This window comes from Phoenix dactylifera, chromosome 4, assembly GCF_051530095.1.
Source record: "Phoenix dactylifera cultivar Ajwa chromosome 4, Ajwa_hap1_PhDact_Kaust_v1.1, whole genome shotgun sequence".
In the NCBI taxonomy this organism is placed as follows: domain Eukaryota; kingdom Viridiplantae; phylum Streptophyta; class Magnoliopsida; order Arecales; family Arecaceae; genus Phoenix; species Phoenix dactylifera.
Genome location: NC_143193.1, coordinates 47,115,858 through 47,137,079, shown reverse-complemented (window position 1 = coordinate 47,137,079; position 21,222 = coordinate 47,115,858). Strand labels below are relative to the sequence as shown.

The 21,222-nt window shown below is 38.0% G+C and overlaps 2 protein-coding genes across 8 annotated transcripts; one reads left to right on the top strand and one right to left on the bottom strand.

Moving 5' to 3' along the window:
* LOC103714753 (uncharacterized) lies at positions 1-13,806 on the top strand. 6 transcript variants are annotated; one of them, XM_088720165.2, is made up of 11 exons: positions 2-244; positions 1,343-1,499; positions 1,593-1,776; positions 2,659-2,729; positions 5,898-6,035; positions 6,131-6,222; positions 7,418-7,689; positions 8,138-8,223; positions 8,313-8,414; positions 13,418-13,579; positions 13,671-13,806. In XM_088720165.2, exons 1-10 carry the CDS (start codon positions 138-140, stop codon positions 13,577-13,579), a joined length of 1,371 nt encoding a protein of 456 aa, XP_088576291.2. In that variant the 5' UTR covers positions 2-137; the 3' UTR covers positions 13,671-13,806. The 6 variants fall into 6 exon arrangements, with proteins under 6 accessions (XP_088576292.2, XP_088576291.2, XP_008800360.5 ...); XM_089930208.1 differs by having other exon boundaries at positions 61-334; XM_088720166.2 differs by having other exon boundaries at positions 1-244; positions 13,451-13,806.
* Positions 13,807-15,585: 1,779 nt separating this feature from the next.
* LOC103714745 (protein THYLAKOID ASSEMBLY 8-like, chloroplastic) lies at positions 15,586-21,009 on the bottom strand. 2 transcript variants are annotated; one of them, XM_008802125.6, is made up of 3 exons: positions 20,507-21,009; positions 18,838-19,224; positions 15,586-16,004 (listed from the first exon to the last, which is right to left on the bottom strand). In XM_008802125.6, exons 1-3 carry the CDS (start codon positions 20,849-20,851, stop codon positions 15,975-15,977), a joined length of 762 nt encoding a protein of 253 aa, XP_008800347.4. In that variant the 5' UTR covers positions 20,852-21,009; the 3' UTR covers positions 15,586-15,974. The 2 variants fall into 2 exon arrangements, with proteins under 2 accessions (XP_008800347.4, XP_017700210.3); XM_017844721.5 differs by having other exon boundaries at positions 15,839-16,028; positions 20,507-20,925.
* Positions 21,010-21,222: the final 213 nt, after the last annotated feature.

Here is a 21,222-nt window from a genome sequence, read left to right as displayed (position 1 = left end):
TTGTGGTGGCTTCGCCCATCACCCATCTCCTTTTAGTGCTGTTTTGAGCGCTGGAAAGGAGGAAGGAACAAAGGAGCAAAAGGAGAAGCCAACGCTGCCATGGTGATTGTTATTACAACCGAGAAGAAGACGACGCCATGAAGAACCCAAGAGAGGAGGAGAAGAAGAAGAAGGAGAAGGGAAGCAGCAATGCGACCTCCAATTTCGAGTCGAGGTTCAATCAGACCCTCAGAAGCGTCCAGGAGTACGATCTTGATCTAGTGCCTTCGCATTAGATTTGTTCTCTTCTAGCTTGTCTCGGACGATGTGGAAACCAACCGATTCTTGGTGGAAAGTCTGTTGATCTTGTGCTTTTTTTTTTTTAGTTTTCTGAACAATTTTTACGTTTTTATAGCTCGGGATTGCAGAAAGATTGAATCCTGTTTGTTCTTTGAGTGTTTGATCTTTAATTTTGATGGCCTGTGTAGAAAATTGATCTGGATTTGTGCTAAAATAAGCTTTCGATTACTTTGGATGGGAAATTATTTTGAAATGGTATTTTTGAAATGGATCTGTTGTTTGGAAATCTTGAAGAGAATTCTTCTTTCTTGGAAAGCTTTCGTGAGGTTTTCAGGTCTCGGAATCTGACATCATGTGGTCGTAAATCTTGCGAATTGTTGAACATTTTGGCTATTAATGCATGTCTGTCTATAGTGTAATGGAGATTATGGTTGATTCCCGCGGCAATCGGATGTTTAGGTATATAAAGATCCAATCATCGGTGAAGCGAGGAATTCAGTTGTTAATTAATCGATCAAGTCACAGTTATGTTTTTATATGGGAAAAATAAAGAAACTTGAATTTGTCTCTAAAATAATTCACTTCTTTTCTCCCCCCTCTCCTTTTAAAGAGTTGTCTATCTGCTTCCATTAGTTTCTTTCCCAACTTCAGTGCTTCTATCTATATCAGCATCGATCTAGTTCATATGTCTGTCTTCCACTCAAATTTAGTTTTCTGATTCACATAAGCGAAAACTATTGCGGGATAAATACTGCATACATGGTTAAATTTCTCAGACACATTCATTTAGCTCTATAAGAGAACATATTAAGATAACAAATGTCTGTTTCTTAAGAAAATTGGAAATTATTGTAACCTTTTTAACTTGTAAAACCAATTTCTTTTGCACCAGCTAAATTGTATGAAGGCCTTTTTGCATTCGAAATCTTTTCCTATGATCTTTTAAACTATGTTTTAGCTACTACTAGTGATTTTTAACCTAGTATGGTTGGTGCAATGCTGACCAGGCATGTAGTTTGTCAAAATATTTAAAAATTTCCCCATTTTTTTCTATCTTATGCAGGCTACTATTAGGCAGCAGCTTTCCTGGTAAAGTTTCGCTGACCCGCAAATCTGAGCCCTCGAGCGAGTTGACCTCACCTGTACGCCAACAAAACTTTGAGAGAAGTTACTCTGAAAATGATATGGGCCAAAGTAAAAGGGCAAATAATTCTTCTGAGGTAACATGTTGACTTTATCTTCAAAACTAGAATTTAATTAATCCACATTACTTGAACATTCTTCATTAACATTTCAAGTGTTTTACACTACAGGAAGAGCTTCAGAGTTCCGGGAACAGGATAAAAAGTGCAGAATTTCAAAAGTTGAAAATAACTATGACAAACAGTGAGAGTAAATTGTCAGATGCCCTGAGATCTGCTTCTGGAGCTAGAGCTGTAGATTCTGCAAGAATTACAAAGTTCACAAAAGCACTGTCTGGATCATCTGTCATATTAGGTACACTAACCTGCTTCTTGTTGTTTGGTTCCAGATATGATTGCAAACTTATTTAGTCAGTTTTATGGGTAACCTTTGTTCTATTATCTGCACTGGTTCTTAGCATGCTTGGTCATAGTGCTTGAACAAATGCAACAACCTTATCCCCTATCCTCAACAAAGCTTGATCTAAAGCTAGAAGAATTGGACACATTCCAATTTGGAAAATGGAAAGAGTTGGCTAGAAGGCACATTTATGATTTGCTGTGACATTGAAATGTTGGAAACCAAAAAGAAGTGGGAGACAGGAATTTGTTGGTCTATTGATTACCTATTTAAATTTTTGCAGCATGCTGGGAGCATGCATTGTTTTCTTTTTCCTCTCTCACCTAAACAAAGAAAACATAAAATAAAAAAAGGATAGACATAAAGAGGAGCTGCTAATACCTTCTCAATATGAAGGTTTTAACAGTCATTGAAATGGGGCATGAAAGGCCATGTGATCAGCATGGCAGGTGCTGTGCCATGTGATCAGCATGGCAGGTGCTGTGCCATGTCAGAACTTAAAACGAAAGAGGGGACCTTTTGGCTTGGTACTAAGCAATGCAACACATGTCAAGGCATGCCAAACTGGCAGGGATCTGTATGGGCTGGAATGGGTTGTTGCTCTACAATGTGCAAGATATCTCTGCATGCACGTTTGCCATGCCAACATATGGCTGGTGCAAACTTGCACATAAAAAACCTGCTCTATGCATTGTTGAAGCTTTCAAAAAGCTTCCTTTTGTAGGGCTTGAGTTCTTTTTCAATTTAAATTTAATTACGTATGCATCAAGCATAGTCTCTTGTATTAATTCTAGAATTTGGTGAACTTCAAATATTTTAATGATCTCTGTCATGCAGAAAAATTGCGTGAATTAGCTTGGAATGGCGTACCACCAGATATGCGTCCTAGCATATGGAGGCTTCTATTGGTATGGGACTACTTGATAATAGGCTTAGGCTAGCAAGCTGTTTAAGTATTTAGATGTGGTACATCAATGTTCTGCTTGACTCAAATGCATGATAGTGTAAATTTGCAGTTCTGCAGCACAGACTAGAGAACTTGCTCACGTTTTACTAATGAATGCTGTTCTTTTTCTTTTTTTTTGGCTTCTTTGGTATTAATAACATGGTCATCCATGTCAGAAGTTGGTACCTTTATGGTTACTTTTGATATTATTTTTTCCCCAGAAAGCAATACCAAATTCAGTTCCATGTTGCTCTAACTAGAAGATACAAGTATACTGCTTCTAGACTGAGCAGTTTTTGTAACTCAAGTCAGCACCTAACATCATAACTATTTGGATAAATAGTTTACTGTTGAAGTGTTTATTTTCCTGTTGACACTGTCTCTGATCCCAGGCATCTTAGCTTGCCCATGAGGCTGAACTACAATGTCAAACTAGCAAGTAACCCATGCTCTGTGGTAGGATTTAGTCCACCGTAGAGGGAATCCAAGCAAAGGAGGCAGGTGTAGAGGATGTCAAAATTGTAATAAATACAACTCAAAGTAGGTCTCTCTATCTATAGCTGCTATATCAGCAAGTGATTGCTAACCAAAAGAACAACAAAGGAACAATGAATATCAAAGTAAAATAGACATAATGAGAGGAAAAAAATAAAGAAAAAGAAGAAGAAGAAAAAGAGAGCTCAGCAGGTGGCTAGAGAGGATGATACGGGCGCCATGATCCATGAGGTGCTTGATGGTGGGGATGGTGGCCCTGATCCGGGTGTCATTGCTGATCTTGAGACCATCATCGAGGGCATGTTCAGATCCATCCTCATGAACACTCACTTCCTCTTCATATCCATATCCTTTAGCGTCGACACGCTCCTCTTCCTCCCCATTTTTGATCAATTGAGAGAAGAATAGAGAAGACGATAGAATGTGAACACATATAGAAGAGGCAATGGGATACATGTATTTATATAATACCCGATGGTGGGCAGCGGATTGGATGAGGATGAAAGGACTTGAGAGCGTATCTAGTATTCGTGCGTCGCCATTATCTACTTATGGTGGGTAGTGGATCGGATGGATAGAGGGTGGGAGAAATAGGGGAGGGCCATGCTCTCCCTTGTTTGAGCCATGCTCATCCTGACGGGTGGCCATGCTGCCATTGACCTCTCATGTACGGGGAGCAGGTGGGTGTCATAGGAAAGAGAGAGGGGTCATGACATGCACCCCTCTCCTTGGCCAGTGAGGCACGGTAAGCTATCTAAGGGGCTGGTGAGAGTGAGAGAAAGAGAAGACGAGAGGGAGGGAGAGAGCAACGGAGAGGGGGAGGCGAAGGGCCATTGCTGCTTGACCTCCAATGAAACCTTGGCCTAGCATCCATCTTCTCTCTCTCTCTCTCTCCACCCACCCATCCAACCTCTTTCATCTTCTCTAGATTAGGGGGAGGGGGGTTGCGTCACTCTTTAGCTCGGGGCAGTGAGGGGCGTACGAGGGTCTATGTGCATGAGAGGGCATTCGTCCCCTCTGTGCTACTAACTAAGGACAGGTCGCAGTCCCCAAGAAAAAAAACAGACATGGGTTGCATGCGAGAGAGGGCGTGCATCACTCTCCGCATTGACGTGCTAGAGAGGACGTGCATCCCTCTCCGAGCTGTTACCCAAGGATAGACCATAGTGGTACTCGACATGTGGTGTGCTGGGAGGGTTGGAAAAAAAGCCGTAAACAAGATAGGAGAAGGCGTGCACCTCTCTCCACATTGGCGTGTGGGAGAGGGTGTATCCCTCTCCACTACTAACCAAGGACAAGCTATACTCACCAAGAAGGAAAAAAAAAAAGATGGGCCACATTGCACATCTAATGCTTGACACATGGCATGCTGGGAGAGAGTCGGACTCTCCTTTAATGTATAGGTATAGATTTAGGCAACATTATGATTTTGCAATCCACTGTTGGGTGTGAATAAACCAAAAGTGATGGAGCTGCTCTTTACGAAGACATGTGCCTTGATCTTTGTTTTAGTCTTAGCTATGCTTTTAACTTTGTCGGTTCGGTGGGAACAAGTTATTATGATCATTTTATGGGGCTTGCACATGTGGCTTAGAAAGTTCAAAATTTTCTGACATAGATGTCATGTATTTTAGCCCGTTGGCCTTGCTTAATAAGTGCTTAACTGGTTTTGTGATGAAATTCTCTCTCCCTATTGTCATAGGGGAATCGGCAATTAAGTTGATCTTGATCTACAATGGCCCTTTTAGGTATCTACATCTCATGCAGACTTTCAAATGAAGGATATTTTTCAGAAATTTCCATAAATTGTTGTGTTAGTTTGATTCTCTGCTAGGGTTAAGGAATGAAAAGGAAAGATTTTAAATCTTCAATAACTTGCCATATTTTCAAATGGCTATTTGAGTTTTCAGAATAGTGCATAGATTTTTCATGTTGTGGTTATAAAGCAAGATTAGGAGAAGGTTCTAAGGTTCTTCTAGTCGGGCAATATGGGGCACACCATACCGTATTGGTTCAGTACTGGTACTCGGTACAGATGACGTACCGATACTCGGTATGCCGAAAAGGCTCTGTACCATACTGTACTGATACAGTGCTAGTGTGGCACTAGTACGAGGTCTAGTATCGAGACGACGAACTTTGTTAGAAAGTATCAAAATTGAACCTAAAGTTTTAAGTAAGGTACTGGTGCTATCATGTATTGACTATTGACACACAGTACATCAGCCCTCATTTTTTCTGTGCTGTCACTGAGTGGCATGCTTCATGTCACTATGGTATTATACCATACTAGTCCAACATACTGTACAAATAAGATAGCTGTATGGGTACCGGTGCCACTATTTCAACCTTGGGTTTGGTTTTTCATTAGTTAGAAGAACACCTTGTTTCTGTTCACTTCATTAACATTAAACCCAAACCAAACAATCATTAACTTATTCTTTATTAATACAGTTCAAGCTATGACTATCTCTGTTCTGGTCCATATGTAACTATCCATGTGGTTTTAAGAGGTATCCGTACATACATTTTTTCCTGTGGAAAATGTTCCTTGCCAGTGCACTTATGTAGGAGTACCAAACTGCTTATGCATGAGGTCTTAAGAAGTTGTAATTTAAATATCAGCTGACGACAGGGATATGCATCACCTAATCCAGATAGTCGCGGGAGACTTTTGACGAGGAAACGACTTGAATATGTCGATTGTGCTTCACAGTATTATGATATTCCTGAAACTGAACGTTCAGATGATGAGATCAATATGCTTCGCCAGGTTATTACTAGCATAATACATGATCACCTAAACTCATTCATTTTGCTGAGATTCAATTCTTATATCTGCATTAACTTTTTGCTCTTGCTGCTCAGATTGCTGTTGATTGCCCAAGGACTGTACCTGATGTCACCTTTTTCCAGCAAGAGCAAGTTCAGAAATCCTTGGAGCGCATTCTTTATACATGGTTAGACTTCTTTTATTCAATTGTTGCTTGAATCAAAAGGTGATTTCCAGCTGTAGAATTTGACCCTCACTTTTGAGTATACAGAGTGGCGCATAAATATGAATTATATTGAATTAGTTTCTGGTGGAAGTGCATAATAAGAAGCACTTGTATCTACTTCAGTGAAATAAAATAAACTAAACCAAGAAACATTGTTCTTGTTCATTGACAACTCCCTCCCTTTTTTTTTTGGTAAAACAACTCCCTCCCTTTGCAATTTGTTTCATTCAAACATCTTAATCTCAGTACAATTTGAATGGAGGATGTTCATAGAGCTCATCTTCAAGTCATTTTTACAATCAGAGTTGAGGTTCTGGTTTATGGCAGCTATACTCGCTGCTTCGAGCAGCATGCAAATGTGAATTACTGCTCAATGTTTCCAATTGTATTGCTCTACTCTTTGCCTTTTCGAGTCTCTAAAACTCTGTTTTATGAGGTCAGAATGGCATATTCTTTCTGCTGCTTCTCCAGAATACAGCTTGGATTGACTTCCATCTCTAAATAAAGCTTTGCTTCTGTATTGACGAATGTTATTGATCATCAGACCCACCTGTACCATTGATGTTGGGTTGCAATTTGTGCAAAGGGTGAAGATCCACAAATAGTTAATAGTCTATCTCTTAATTCCAGTTCAAGTACCCAGAATAGTCTGAACTGCATGTCTTCTTCTTCTCTTGAACCTTGTTACCTTAGAGGTTGTATCTTTCTTATTTTCTTACTGTCTACTTAAATCAATGATTGGTGATTCATGTCAATTAACATTTTTTTGTTAAGCAAACGGTTTTCAACAATGGTATATGGCCATTGATTTAGGATGGACAATTTTCACAGATCAAAAATCATGATTTTGCTCTAACCTGATGTTAGGTTTCAAGAAACTAATGTAGTTGATAGATTAGTGTGCCTCGATGCAATGGATTGGGGAGTGCAGTTAATTTTTACAAATCTAAAACTTCAAATGTTTTTGGAAGATCATGATGTCTCTGATCTTTCTGGAGGGATTTTGATGGCAAAGCTAGTTGATTTTGTAGGGAATGATGGTCTTGCTTTGCCATTTCACTCACTCCTCTTGTTTCAAAATACATTTTTTATGAGCTTTCGCCCTAAGTTCAGTTTTATTTTCTTCATGAATGTTGCCTTCAAAAAATGTTTCCAGGGCCATTCGTCATCCAGCAAGTGGATATGTTCAAGGAATTAATGATCTTGTTACACCATTTCTTATGGTGTTCTTGTCAGAACATCTAGATGGTGGCATGGAGAGTTGGTCTGTTTCGGATCTCTCACCTCAGAAAATCTCTAATGTGGAAGCTGACTGCTATTGGTGTCTCTCCAAATTGCTTGATAGTATGCAAGACCATTACACATTTGCTCAACCAGGAATTCAGCGCCTTATTTTCAAACTGAAAGAGCTAGTTCACCGGATTGATGGTACTTCCATTTTCATAAGATATCCGCTTCTTTGTCTTTTCTTTTCCAAAAAATTTTGTCCTATGCTTTTTCACAAGTTTGGAATCACTACTCGTATATAGTTATTTGGCTTAGTGCCATGTTTCAACCTTTGCTGCAAGTTGTTCAGTGCAAGTATCTCAATATGTAGGAATTCCAAATAATGTGCACAGCATTCAAAGAAAGATCCAAATACTAGATATATTCTATTAATTTAAATTTACAGGGTGCCTGAAACTTACATTTACCTGAGAAAAACTTTATACTATTCAAAATTTTATTTTGCCTATACCAACTGCTTGACCAAGTCAGTCACCTGGTATTTTTGTATCCAGTGTTACTTGTTACTTCAGATAGTAACAATTTCTGAGTTCCACATATAAACATAATTCCAATCATTGACCTTTGACTTAATTTTGGGCCTGTATAGAACGAGTTTCAAGGCACATGGAGGAGGAAGGGCTGGAGTTTCTTCAGTTTGCTTTTCGCTGGTTGAACTGTCTCCTTATACGTGAGGTAAGCTTTTCGCTGATTCTTAACTAATGTATGATTGGGATTCTAATTAGGAAAACTAATCTAAAGTATCATAATTCGAAAATTTGCAGATCCCATTCCACCTAGTTACACGTTTATGGGATACTTATCTTGCGGAAGGAGATGCACTGCCAGATTTTCTTGTGTATATATGTGCTAGCCTTTTGTTGACGGTGAGTTTACTGGTCTTCACTTGATTTCTGTTCCAAGCCTTGAAAACTGCCTGCCTGAAATAAACTTATTAATCATATACCTGGAAATTTAGAACTCCAACAACTTGTAATTGCTATTTTCGTATCTCTTTTTTTTTTTAAAAAAATGCAGTATCCTTAATTTGTAATTTGATCAATATTGACAGTAGACTCAATAGATGGGATAAGGCTTGTTGGTAATGTTTATAGTTATCAATGATAAATCTCCGGTTCTTAGTTCTTGTACTTTAGGAGGATTCCTGATTCCTGCCTTATTACTTGGAACACATTTTTGCCTATTGATCTAATCATATATTTGACCTTGGAAAATGTTATCATAAGCTTTGTATTTCTAGCCTCCATGGTAATATGGTTTCAAAACATAGATGATTTCAATATTGATGATTGCAAAGTTGACATTCCAATTTTAGGGTGAACATACGATGAAGGTTGAACTTATGTCTCCAAATTGAACACAGTCTAAGAACTGAACATGACCATGTAGAATTGCAAACAAACATTTGATGTGAATCCCTTAGGATTATTGCTATTCTTGATAGTTGGCTCTTCATTAACAATGGCACTGCAACACAATTTCATGCCCGATTTTTCACTTTCAAAATAGCCACCCAGAAACCAGTTACCTCAACAAATTGCAGTGCTTTTTTCCTGCTTTATGCATTTGTTCCCTGTTTCTTGATCAATGACTATCCAAAATTTTAATTTCTAATAGATGAAGCATAAAATTCATTTGTTTCTAGAGAATCTTCAACTCATTACTTGCTCCATTTCCTAGGGTTCCATGAAGCAGCAATAGTAATGCCCTCCTATTATCCCCTAACGATACAGGCATTGATATTGTGGCATCAAACTGCAGAAGGTATTGATGGAAAATGGAAAAACTTGGTCAAGTCAAGAAACTCTATCAACTGGATCATGTTGAAGATCTCTTTCAGACAAGTAGATTAAGCTATTGATGCTACAACTCCATGAATAACATTTCTTCTTGGGACATTTGCGATTGACATATAGAAAAACAGTGATCAAGGACAGTGATAGATTCCTTAAAATTTCTAGAAACCTAATGCAACTTAACTGACTTGCGTTCTAGAGAATTGATATATGCCTTGTATTAGATATTATAGTCCAATAGCAATGTTTGTCTAAAGCAAACAAAGTTCAAGGAAAGTGATGGTTAAGGGTGGCAACTGATCCAAGTCTGATTGGTTTTAGGGGTGGCAATTGGTTGGGTTTAATCATATTCGGGTCATGTTGAGGCATAGGTATTAGGAAAAGCCCATCAACTCGATTCCGATTGATTTATTAAATAGGTCAAAAAAAAAAAAAAAACCAGCGCAGTTATTAAAGAGGTAACACAATCAACACATGTAACCCATTTAATAAATAAGTTGAGTCAGGATTGATCTAGGATGACCTCTTAACATGATCTGACACATGTATTAATCCATGAAAGAAAAGTATTTAAAGTGGGTCTTAAATGCATCTGCTTGTAACCTTGCTGACCTTATGCAGTTATAAAAGAAATCAAATTGGGTTAGACATGTCAAGATTCTTAACCTAAACCTAATTAGTTGAGTCGATGCATTTACAACAAGAATCTGTTTATGCTAAACCGGGACCAGCTTATCTCAGGTTGGTGGTGTGGTGGGTTTGCAGGTTGCCCATCCAACTCTCTAGCGATATCATCTCAATTATAGTTTGCAGGTTGCCCTACTCCAACGGAACAAAGAAGTAGCTTTTTCGACCTAATACTATATATGGTCTGGTACCGGTTGAGATTTTTAGCAACATGATGCCATTAATTAGTGTTAATGACCGTAGCCCATTTGGTAATGTGCATATGGAGCTCATTCCTGGTACATCATGACCAACTTATTATCGTATTAACATGCATTAAGTGGCAATATGTATATATGGCCAAATTCTAACTATCAATAACATATTTTAGCAATACCTTGTCCATTGAATTAATTCAAAATCAAATAAGTGAGTATAAACTCAATTGTATATGGGAGCATTCAGTTAAAGTCAATCATATATCGAAGCATCAGATGGCTCCTTGTTAATTAGGCTCACATGTCCCAAGCCTTGGGTGTAATATTTTCCGTAAAAATGCATACATCCTGATCAGTAAAATCTGGATAAAAGTGCTTGTAGCATTTTCAGAAATATCAAGCTAAACCATGAAAATAGTTGTCTTTTGCTAAAATCTTGTAGCAACCCACGTTTGAAGCTCTTCACTGATTATGAAAATCCACATTTAGATCCTTAAATTTAGGCGATCCAATAAAGCCACCACAAATATCTTTTGGATCTGGGGCAATGGAACCTGCCTACTACGATAGAGAATTTTGGAATCTTATTGAATATGTTTTCTAGGCTTTTAGCCAAGAAACTACAACATATTGAATTCAAGAGAGAAAAAGACTCTCATTGTCTTTAATTAGAGATCCACTAATTTCTCTATATGTTTCTCTTGAGTAGTGTTTTGGACCTGGTGACCTAGATCAAACTGCTGGAGTAGCCGAGTCATGGTTTCCTAGTTCAACCTATGATCAATCGTGACTCAACTGGCCAATTATTCCCCCTCCTTTTTGATCTTACCATTTTCACTCTTGAAAATTTGAAGGCTTGAAGCTACCACACCTCCTCCCTCCCTCCTCCCCCTTCTCTCTCTGAACAAGGGCCTGGATCTAATCAAGGATGAGATAAAAAAAGTATGCAGTCTGGTTAAGGATGAGAAGAAAAGGAAGAAGAATAGGTTCTCCCCAGTTGTCATTAAATTGGTTATCTTCCAAAATCCAACAGGACTGGGCTCTAGCCAACAAAATATGGCAACACGCTCCCCTCCCCCTTTCCCACTCTAATGAGGCCTAGACCTTTCATTCAGTAGCCAACTATCATCTCAATGTCATAGACAAGTAAACCAGAAACCCTTCCCCACAACCTCCCCATCCATCCTCATCCTAGTATGGACCTCCTGCTTATCGCCCCTCCTCCAAGCATCTGATGGTAATGCTTGAGCCATTGGATGCTAAAAAGTCGAAGAACAATAGAGCCCAGGGTTTAGCTTTTGAAAAGAGCAAATTTTGGGATTGTGCCGATCTTATCACAACAGTGACATGAGGGTCATTCAGGCTGCTGGCCCATCTGTTTTGAACAGCTGAACTGCTTGGGTCAGCAATTCAAAAGGGTTTTTAGGCATATAGTGGGTGTTGGTTTGGGTGGGTAAACCTGTTTTACCCCAACAAGTCTCGGAACATTGCTTTTGAATCTGCTTGGAATATCACATGCCATGATAAAAACATTCATTTCCACACATCATACCCCTTTCTTTCATCATCTTCTTTTACTTTCAAGGCATCTCTTTCTTCCTTTGAAGAGGTGGCCCGAGGCATGAGAGATATGTGGCAACCGGCAGCTCGTGTCAGCCTGTATTGGCCTCTTAACACATCACAACATATAATATCCTAGGATCAGATGGAGGCCAATCTGTCATGTCAACTTAGTGGCAGTCCGAGTAGGTTCAGATTTGATAGATTTGATTCAGATATGCTTCACGTTGAGGTGAAAAATCCAGTCATGTTATTGTTTTAAGCCAATTAACCAGCTGGCAGACAAGTCCAGGACCTTCTTTCTTGATATTTAAGGAGATTAACATGGGACATTGGTGTTAAACCCTGAGCACCAGCAAGTGAATGATTCGAACATCCAAATCCTTTTATTCACTAGTATTTTGTGTTAGAATGCTGAAAACAGAACATTCATTTTGAAATGCCCATTGAAAATGTAGAAGATATCAGATAAGATTTCTTTGTCGGTATTGCATGCTCAGATCTGGTTTTGGGCTGGGTTACAGGTTTTTGGAAATTTAATGAGGGTTGTTTTCTATTTGCTTGCTGGCAGTTCTGACTGGACAATCAAAGCAAATGTCTAGAACACTATTATAGAGGAACAATTTAGATTATGGGGTTATGATCCAGAAACTTCTATACTGTGTGGTTGGAGAAAAAATTTGTGAGTATTGCAACCAAGATAAGAGCTTTAAGGTTGTAAATTTGTCTAGGATTGTTCTTAATCTCTCAAACTCATAATCAGAAATGTGAAAAGAATTTGCAAAAATGAGATTACAATGATCAGAGATTTCCTGACAGGTGATGTTAATGCCAGCAAAACCTGCCTTTTTGGAAAGTTAATAATATTTACCTGTCTCTACCAATTTTTGTCGGTGTTAATGATGAAGAGTTCTCCTTTCTTCCTCATCTTATAGCTAGATTGCAATCACATATATGGTTCATACCTAGCTATGATTTCATAAATTCTTTGAAAGATTGATAGGCTTACTCCAAGGGAGAAATAATAGTATTTCTATCTTAAAATCCCCAATCAGGCACCCTTGAAGCACTGGGGTCTTGTAACATGCAATATCTATTCTTCATTCTGTACATATTATCTTAGGATATGTTTGGATATTCCTACAGGATTAGGCATTCTGTAGGAATTGGGCTTGTTGGCTCATCTAAGAGCTTGTCCAAACCCAGGTCTTAGCCTTTGGGCTACATGAAGGGGAAACAAAAAACCATGGAGGTCTTTATTTTCTTCTCACAGGATTTGGGCTGGGTGGTGTTCGGTTGATACAGGGCTATGCTTAATGGACGGCCCAATCCACAAATTCTATAGAATTTTTAGCCCAGTTTTGTAGGAATATCCAAGCAGGCCTTTAGAGTCTTATTTTGTTGGTAAAGAAGCATATTGCCGTTCAATTAGTTCTCGTATTGAATATTTTGGTTTATCATACGTAACTAATCCAGAGGCTTCATTTGCTTCTGATGTTAGCTTAACCTATAAATGAGTATCACACATGCAAGTACTATCTGACATCTGTGCTCAGCTGCTTGCGTTAACAATTATATATTTCCTGTATCCACCAAGAAATTTTTCAATGTGCTATCATCCTGTTACAGTGGTCAGATGAGCTCCTAAAGCTTGATTTCCAGGAGATGGTCATGTTCCTCCAACATCTTCCAACGCAGAATTGGACCCACCATGAGCTGGAAATGGTTCTATCAAGAGCATACATGTGGCACGTGATGTTCAACAACTCTCCTAGACACCTTGCAAGCTAGGCAAGCTAATTTTAGTTCCCTAGTTTATTTTTCTTTTATCCATTCTTTTCTCTGCAGTTAAATCATTTTCCTTTATATTATTTTCCAACAGCGGAGGAAGGTTGAGTTGTCATTTGTAATCTTATACATGTATTTGCTATGTGACAGAATCTGTAAATGTCAGCATATGAATTTCCAACATTATTTTGTAGTACTTTTAATGAATTTCAGGGGGTTTTTGTAAGCAAGCAACTTTTCCTTTGTTTGGTAAACTATATTTGTTATCTGCTTGCTCATTTTAGCAGGTATATAGGTTTGAGCTAATCAAGGACTAGAAAAAGATTTAAGCCTGCTATTTAACCTGAATCTAAACTTTATTTAGGTGCATAACAAGACTAGTAAGCCTCTCTTTTGGAGATCAGCGAGGTGGAAATTTAGCAGACAGTTTCATTGTCATCTCCCAACATAGTGAAGACCCTGGCTTGGTATTCATTTCAGTGATCAGGAAGTAACAGTTGGAGATGGCTAAGAAAATGTGCTTGCTTATTGAGAAGCAGCTACTGCTAATGTTGTCTTTCGGTGCTCATATAGGGTGTGGCTGAGGGATTTGATATTTGTAACCTATAAATGAGGTAGGATTGCAGTCGCTTAAAATTTTGGCAGATAGTCTGTGCCCTTTATGTTGAGGCGAATGATATTTTAGAATGACATTTCACTAAAAAAAAAAGAAAAAAAAATCTATGATCTGATATGTGAGAGGGATATTTGTATTAGATTACTTTTAAATGCAGTTTACTATGCTTTACGGAAATGAACTGAGCTGTATTTGTAGTTTTTAGATGTATTATGCAATGCTACGTGGTATGTACACATAAAAAGGTAAGTCATGGATCTGCAACAGGATGCCAAGTTTCTCAGTATAATGCACTCAACATGCAAAAGCTCATTGTCACTTGGGACTGGAAGTAGGTTCGATGCTGATTTGCTGACTAATCCACAGGGCCAATAAAAGGCATATAGTTTTGATTTAAACCAAGAGACAACCGAGTTGAGATTTGATGTTTAATTCAGGTCAAATCTGGATAAGCAAATACTAAAAACTTCAGGCCTAGTTTTCGGAAGTAGGATAAGCAACTGGGGACAACTTGGTATCTTCCATGGGTACAACCAGTTCCCAAATAAAGTGCATTAAGCAAGGATAATTCAAAAAATGAAGTGGCAATAACTGTGTTTATCCCCATGATATCATTATCAAGTATAGCATGCATATGGTCATTATTTCAAAGAAAAGGCAATTCTTGCTTTCTTTTGGACTGATGAAAGGATTTTTGGGTATTCTTAATAATCAAGTGGGAATAAAATGTGGGAATGGTAGAATTTGGGGACCCTAGAGAAATGTTTGTTCCTATTTTGAAGGTTCTCCTTTACACACCAACCCCCCTCCCCCTCCCACAACAAACCAACATAACACCATTATCAAGGATAATCAATGGTGAAAATCTTAGGGCATCAGAAGCCATAGATACCTGTGAAAATAAAACATTTTCAGTTTTTGATTAGATCTAATCAAATAAATCATCTCTGCACTCCATTACAAATTGAGAAATTTTCCTCCTAGGAGCTGATTTGCTAACCCACAGATCTGGAATGCATAATAGAACTCTAAGGCACCTACTATTTATCAGTAATCATCCTACTTGTACATTGTTTGGTGCTATCAATGTGGTTGCACTTCAAAAATCTGCATCAAAGTAAACAAGAGACATGGGAAAAGGTATGATTACTTCCTATACGATAGGATTATGTAAAGCACGAACCAACAAAATTGTCAAAGGAAAAGTCAATTCCTGTCTCCAAGTTCTCTAGGGATCAACGTCCCCAGTCCATGGGCAGTGGTCCTCAATATGGCACTTTCTCGAGTTTCCAAACCATGGATAAGAACAACCAGTCTGAACTGCATTAAGATGACTACAGAAATAATGTCTATTCACTAAGAAATGATTGGACTTAATTAACTCAACACAAGAGAAACAAGCAACCGAAATAGATTTAGTTATTTAATGAGAAAGTTCTAAGTGAATCAGTCAAGCCATCGTCATGAATAACTTCAGGGATTTTTGAATCAGAAATGTACATGCTACTGCTTTTAACTCCATGCTACAAAGACGAACAATATCTGTTGCCTGATGATTGCAGAGTTATACTCCTTTGATGGAATTGAGAAACTCACGAGAAGTTGCAGATGTGGCCCAAGCTCCAGATATATCCATCTCATGCTTTGAGCTTAGCGGGCACCTCAAGATAGCCACACCCATGCCATTGACATAACTTCTGATGTGCCCCTCAAATGGTGAACCAAGTTTATGTCCTTGCAAGAGGACTGTATCAGCTTTCATGGGCAATGATCTCATGTAATTCAAACAAGTTCGAGTGACCTCCTTTTTGGCTGCAGAAGGGAAATAGAAAAATGCTAATGCATCACATAAGTGAAAAATCTAACTACAGAGGTATATTGTTAACAATATCATCTTCAATCTATTTTTGTTTAACAAACTAGAACTAATTCAAGCACTTCACCTATGTTCAACAGTACCTTCTTGAGCCCTATCTCCTTATCTTATGCTAAACATTCTTGAAATAAGCTAATAATAAGAGGGTCATATCTCTGTTATAAGCCATTATTGATGGCTTAGAACGGCCACTACAATAACAGCATTACAATATGTAAGAAGAAATTATCAAATCCATTTAAAAGTGTTATAAGACCGTTTAGTGGTTCTAGTCTGCGACTTTCATCTATAAGTAACATAATTATAGGCGAATCTTGTCACGTATTCACATATATAGCTCTAGATTGCAGTGTAAGACTAAACACATAACAACCGCGATAATGATTAGGGCATTACATAATAGTATAGTACACTCAAATGTCGGGCTTGATTCGAGGGAAAGTATAGGTATTTCATTTTTGCATTTTCTTTTAAAACATTGAGACCGACAATTTGATATCAAAAGCATCCAACTCAAAATTCTAGATGCCATCTTAGTTCAAGGATATGCATAAAAAAAAAAGTTATTTTATGATGGGATCTTAGTAGACTAGGCAAAGCAAGGAGAAATCAATTTGCCTTTCTGCATGGCATGACAAGCAATTGTCTTGTGAATCTGAGTTACCATAACATCAAAATTTTTGTGACTCACTTTTAATGTAGTTCTACCCTCCAAATTTTTCGTCTGAGCTAGCATTTTAGTGTTATAGTTGTACCATTTCATTCAGCATCAAGCATGGTAGCATGGTGCGCTGCTGTGTAATTCTATAGCATACATATTATAAATTGCTTGCTGGCATCCAACCTCTTTATTTGGATGTTGTACTGGACATTTGTTGCAATAAAAATTGCAAAATTGCAGTAATCTTAGGATGGCTCGGAAGAATATAGAGACTGCATCACATAGAAATCCTTTTGCATAGAAAATTTCTCCCAATATATGAACTTTGTCACTCCTTTGTTTTCCACTTTTAGTATGAGTTCAAGTGTCATTAGGATCCCTGTTGTTTAGGCATTAATTTTCTGCACGAGAGTAGCGTCCAAGAGTCATATTGGCATAGGTTGGGCTAAGAAAAAGTTGCTATCCCGACACTATATAAAAGCAACTATATTTCCCAACATTTTAATTTCCATTATAACCTTAGAACACTGCGACTAAACTATTATATAAAAAAGGGATTCTAAGATTGCTAAAGTATCAGAAAGAAGCTGAAGGAGAAACTCTTGTAGGGATATTAGTCCATGATTGTAGGTTCCATAAGTCTCATATCCTCCAGGTTCAAATAATTAGTGATGCCGGGCATAGTATAACTTAAACTAATCTAGACTAAAAGCAAAATTTAAATAATTTAATAAGGAATGATCAGAGGTAATCCCTTTTATTTTTTTTAAATATATCAAATAACTAAATTTTTCTTTATACACGTTAAGCAAGCGCATTATAACTAGTCGTTATAAATATGTCTTATTATACTTGCGGTTTCTCTTCGGTTACATGGGAACATGAATTTTGAAATTTTGGGTTAACTTTTTTCATATTCTATCATTGATTTTTTTTGTCTTTCTTTCTTTTCTTTTTGAGGGGAGGAGGTTGTAAATTTTGAATGGTTTTGACTTGTAATGGATCGGGAATATTTTTCCAAAAATGAAATATCAAGAATATTTTATGTAAAAAGATCTTAAGGTGATTACTTTTAAAAAATTGCTTGTCTACTATCTCACTAACAAAGAGGTGAGATGCCGACAATTAATTGCTGTTGCTATTAACTCCTTAGCTGAAGCAGTGATAAGCTGAATTCTGTTCAATTGATTCTTGAAAAATACTTTGTATTAACAAACTCAATTTTGAGAAAAAAACCAAGACATTTCAAATTCAAAATGTCCTACTAGTAACTTGGAATCTTACCTGTGCAACATCCCCTATTCTCAAATTCATTGACTAAACTAGTTCATGCTAAAATTAGCAAAACAAGGTTTACTGTTTGAGGTTCAGATCAACAGCCATCCTAACCAAACTTGATGAATATATCTAAATAATTGTGCAATGAGTAAGCTAAGTTAAAAGCTACTAAAATGAGAAATGATAAAATCATTGCAATTTTAGAGTCAAAAACATCATTCTCTTTTCATTTTCAAAAGAAACATATCTATACTTAAGCTTTTAATAAAAAAGTTATCATGGACCGGAATGTATGGAGATGAAAAGACTTTTCTCTTCTTTTTTTTTTGAGATGAGATGAAATATGTTCTGCAGTTTAGCAGACTAAAAGAAAATCCCAAAGGAGAAACAGCTGGTTTTCAGGTTGACATTTTTTTTCCTCTTTTTTGTTTTATTTTTAAGAGATATCTTCAATAACTTGTCTGTCATAGCTACCTCTACTCAAAATGTTCTTCCAATAGATATAAATGCTCATTTTCAGTTTCAGAATGTAGAACAATACTCAAATAACAGAGTTTTCACCCATATCATAAGTTTTCCCTTACTGATGGTCTTAGAGGTTTCTGTTCTCCATTTTTACATGTCAAATGCAGGCTATTCCCATGCAATTATGTGTTGGTATGTTTTTATGTGTAAAATCTTCCTTTCACTGTCCTTGGGCAATCATATTGCTGTGAAATGACTCCTCAAATAGTGTCAACAACAGAAACAACATAGAGCTAAAACAATAAAAAAAGAGAGCACAAGATACAGAATAAAAAGATTTGCAATTTGCCAAGCAGGATACTCACAAATTTTTTGTCAACTTCTTCAAGAAATTTCTCCGGGAAGTCCATATACTCCGCACATTCCTTCCTTACAGCAGAGGCAAGATCTTTCTCTCCAGCTTTTTCAAGATTCCTGATTAAAATGGTTAAGGTCAACTTATCTGGATTGCAGCCTGACTCCTTCATCAACTTGTACATATCCATTGCCTTCTCCACCATACCAACTTGCAGAAAGGCTCCTATCATTTCAGTATAGGTCCTGGTATCAGGTTGCAAGCCCTCTTTCTTTAATTCAGAAAAAAGCTGCTCAGCAATTTCAATCAGCTTGTTCTTTCCCACCATGAAAATCATATCACTGTAGAGAGATAGATCTGGTTTATACCACACCTCCTTTCGAATAAATGCAAACACCTAAAACCCTGATTCTTTATCAGATAAATGAAAAAAAAATGAATAGGACAATAATAACATAGAAAAATCAGGCAATTAAGGATGATTTTAAATACATCAAAAGGACAGCACACTCAAAACAGTCTCACATAGCATTTGAGTGCATGGATGATTAGTTCTTAATTCATGAGATGATCCTTTGTCCCTTTTTCTTCTACAAAACTTGTCCCTCGTACAGTTGAAGATAAACAAGGATACTCTGGATTCTCTTGATGAAAACGGCAAGTTAGTAAGCTATTTAACATCCTCTGCAACAATCTACCCATTTGTCTGCAATTTTCAGGCGTCTTTTCTTTCCTACTTGTTCCTACCATATAAAATTATATGTTTCTTCTGATCATGGTTTGAAACATTGTTTCTGAATGTTTTACAAACATTTATTGGCGTTGACATGTGCAATTATGATAGGACATCCATCCAGAGGACAACACTATTTGCATACATCCACATGTAGCCAAGTCCTTATATCAAGAAACTAGAGGCTAGAACCCTCATAAAGGTGTTAAGTTATTAAGTAATTCCATTACTTCCATGCTAAGAGAAGCTAGGCTTCAGGGGTGGAAGTGGGAGACCAAGTACAAACTTGGTTCCACATGTGGGCCACAAGCTCGAGGTCATCTTCCATCGGCAGGATAAAACATCTGCATATGTATGCATGCGTGCATGCACAAGCCACATGTGCACACACAAAGAGCATAGTCTCATAGGACTTGCATACTCAAGTTTGACAGGGATTATGGAATTGACCGAAGAAATCAAACTTCCACTTTTGTTTGACCCAAATCCTGTTAGAAACCTAGAAGAATTGCATATTTCATATCAAGACAAACTATCAGCACAGATGACCAATTTCTCGTAAACATTTAATCAAACACGATAACTTCATGTACAGGGCATGACAAAGCAGCAACCGGATATCAAATATTATGGCATTACAAATCTAGGGGGACATAAATCATGCACCACACTACATGGCCAGAAAACCAGAAGAGGACAATGAATCCACCTTCAAAATCGACACCACCAACTCACCAAGACCTTAACCAAAGTCTCCTCAGTCAAATTTATATTCGACCGACCGTCCCAAATTAATCATCATCAATTGTAGCAGGTAGCTTCCAACACGGATGATTGGATTGCTAATATCCATTCTTTTCTTCTCCAGCCAAATTAGTAACCACAAAATTCTGCTTAAAAACAAATGCATCGATTTAAAGCTAGGAACGAAGAAGAAGAGGCAAACCTGGAGGGCCATCTCCCATTCGTTCTGGCGGCGGAGCTCGGCGAGCACGGCGATTTGGTCCGCCTTCAGGAGCCGGCCGAGCTTATCGCGGAAGACCTCCTCCATTCTGTTATTAGGTTTGGTATTGGGCGAGGAGGAGGGTTTGGGTTTTGGCGAGGATTTGGCGAGCTTGAGGGCATGGACGGCGTGGATGGCCTCCGTGGACAGCACCCGCCCCCGCCACAGCGGCTTCCTCGGCCCGCCTCTCAGCCCGCATCGGATTATCCCAGAAAGCGGCGCCTTCGGCTTTTTAGGAGAAAAAATTTGGAGAGATGGAGAGGGGAAGCGGAGCCGGAGGGAACCCATCAGAGCGAAGCAGAATGGACGGCAACGAAGGAGATATATACAGCTTTTACGGCGTTATCCACGGGCGATTAATCTGAGCTTTTACGGCCTTTGGCAGAACTTTTCGGTGGGCCTTTTTTTTTTTTTTTTTTTTTTGGAGAGACCGTTTTTTAAAATGCCCTTACATAAGACTATAAAAAGTAAAAGAAGCTGGAGTTTGCTGGATCCATAGAAATTTTTCGAAATGCTGCCAATTAGCTATTTGAATAGTCCGACACTTTCGTAGCATTTGACATATGTCATATAAAAGCGAGTGCTCTTCCTCCTTTTATCTTTCTGCCTGAAGATGATCAATTAAGACGGCAGAATCTCCCTTCAATCTTTAGGTGATA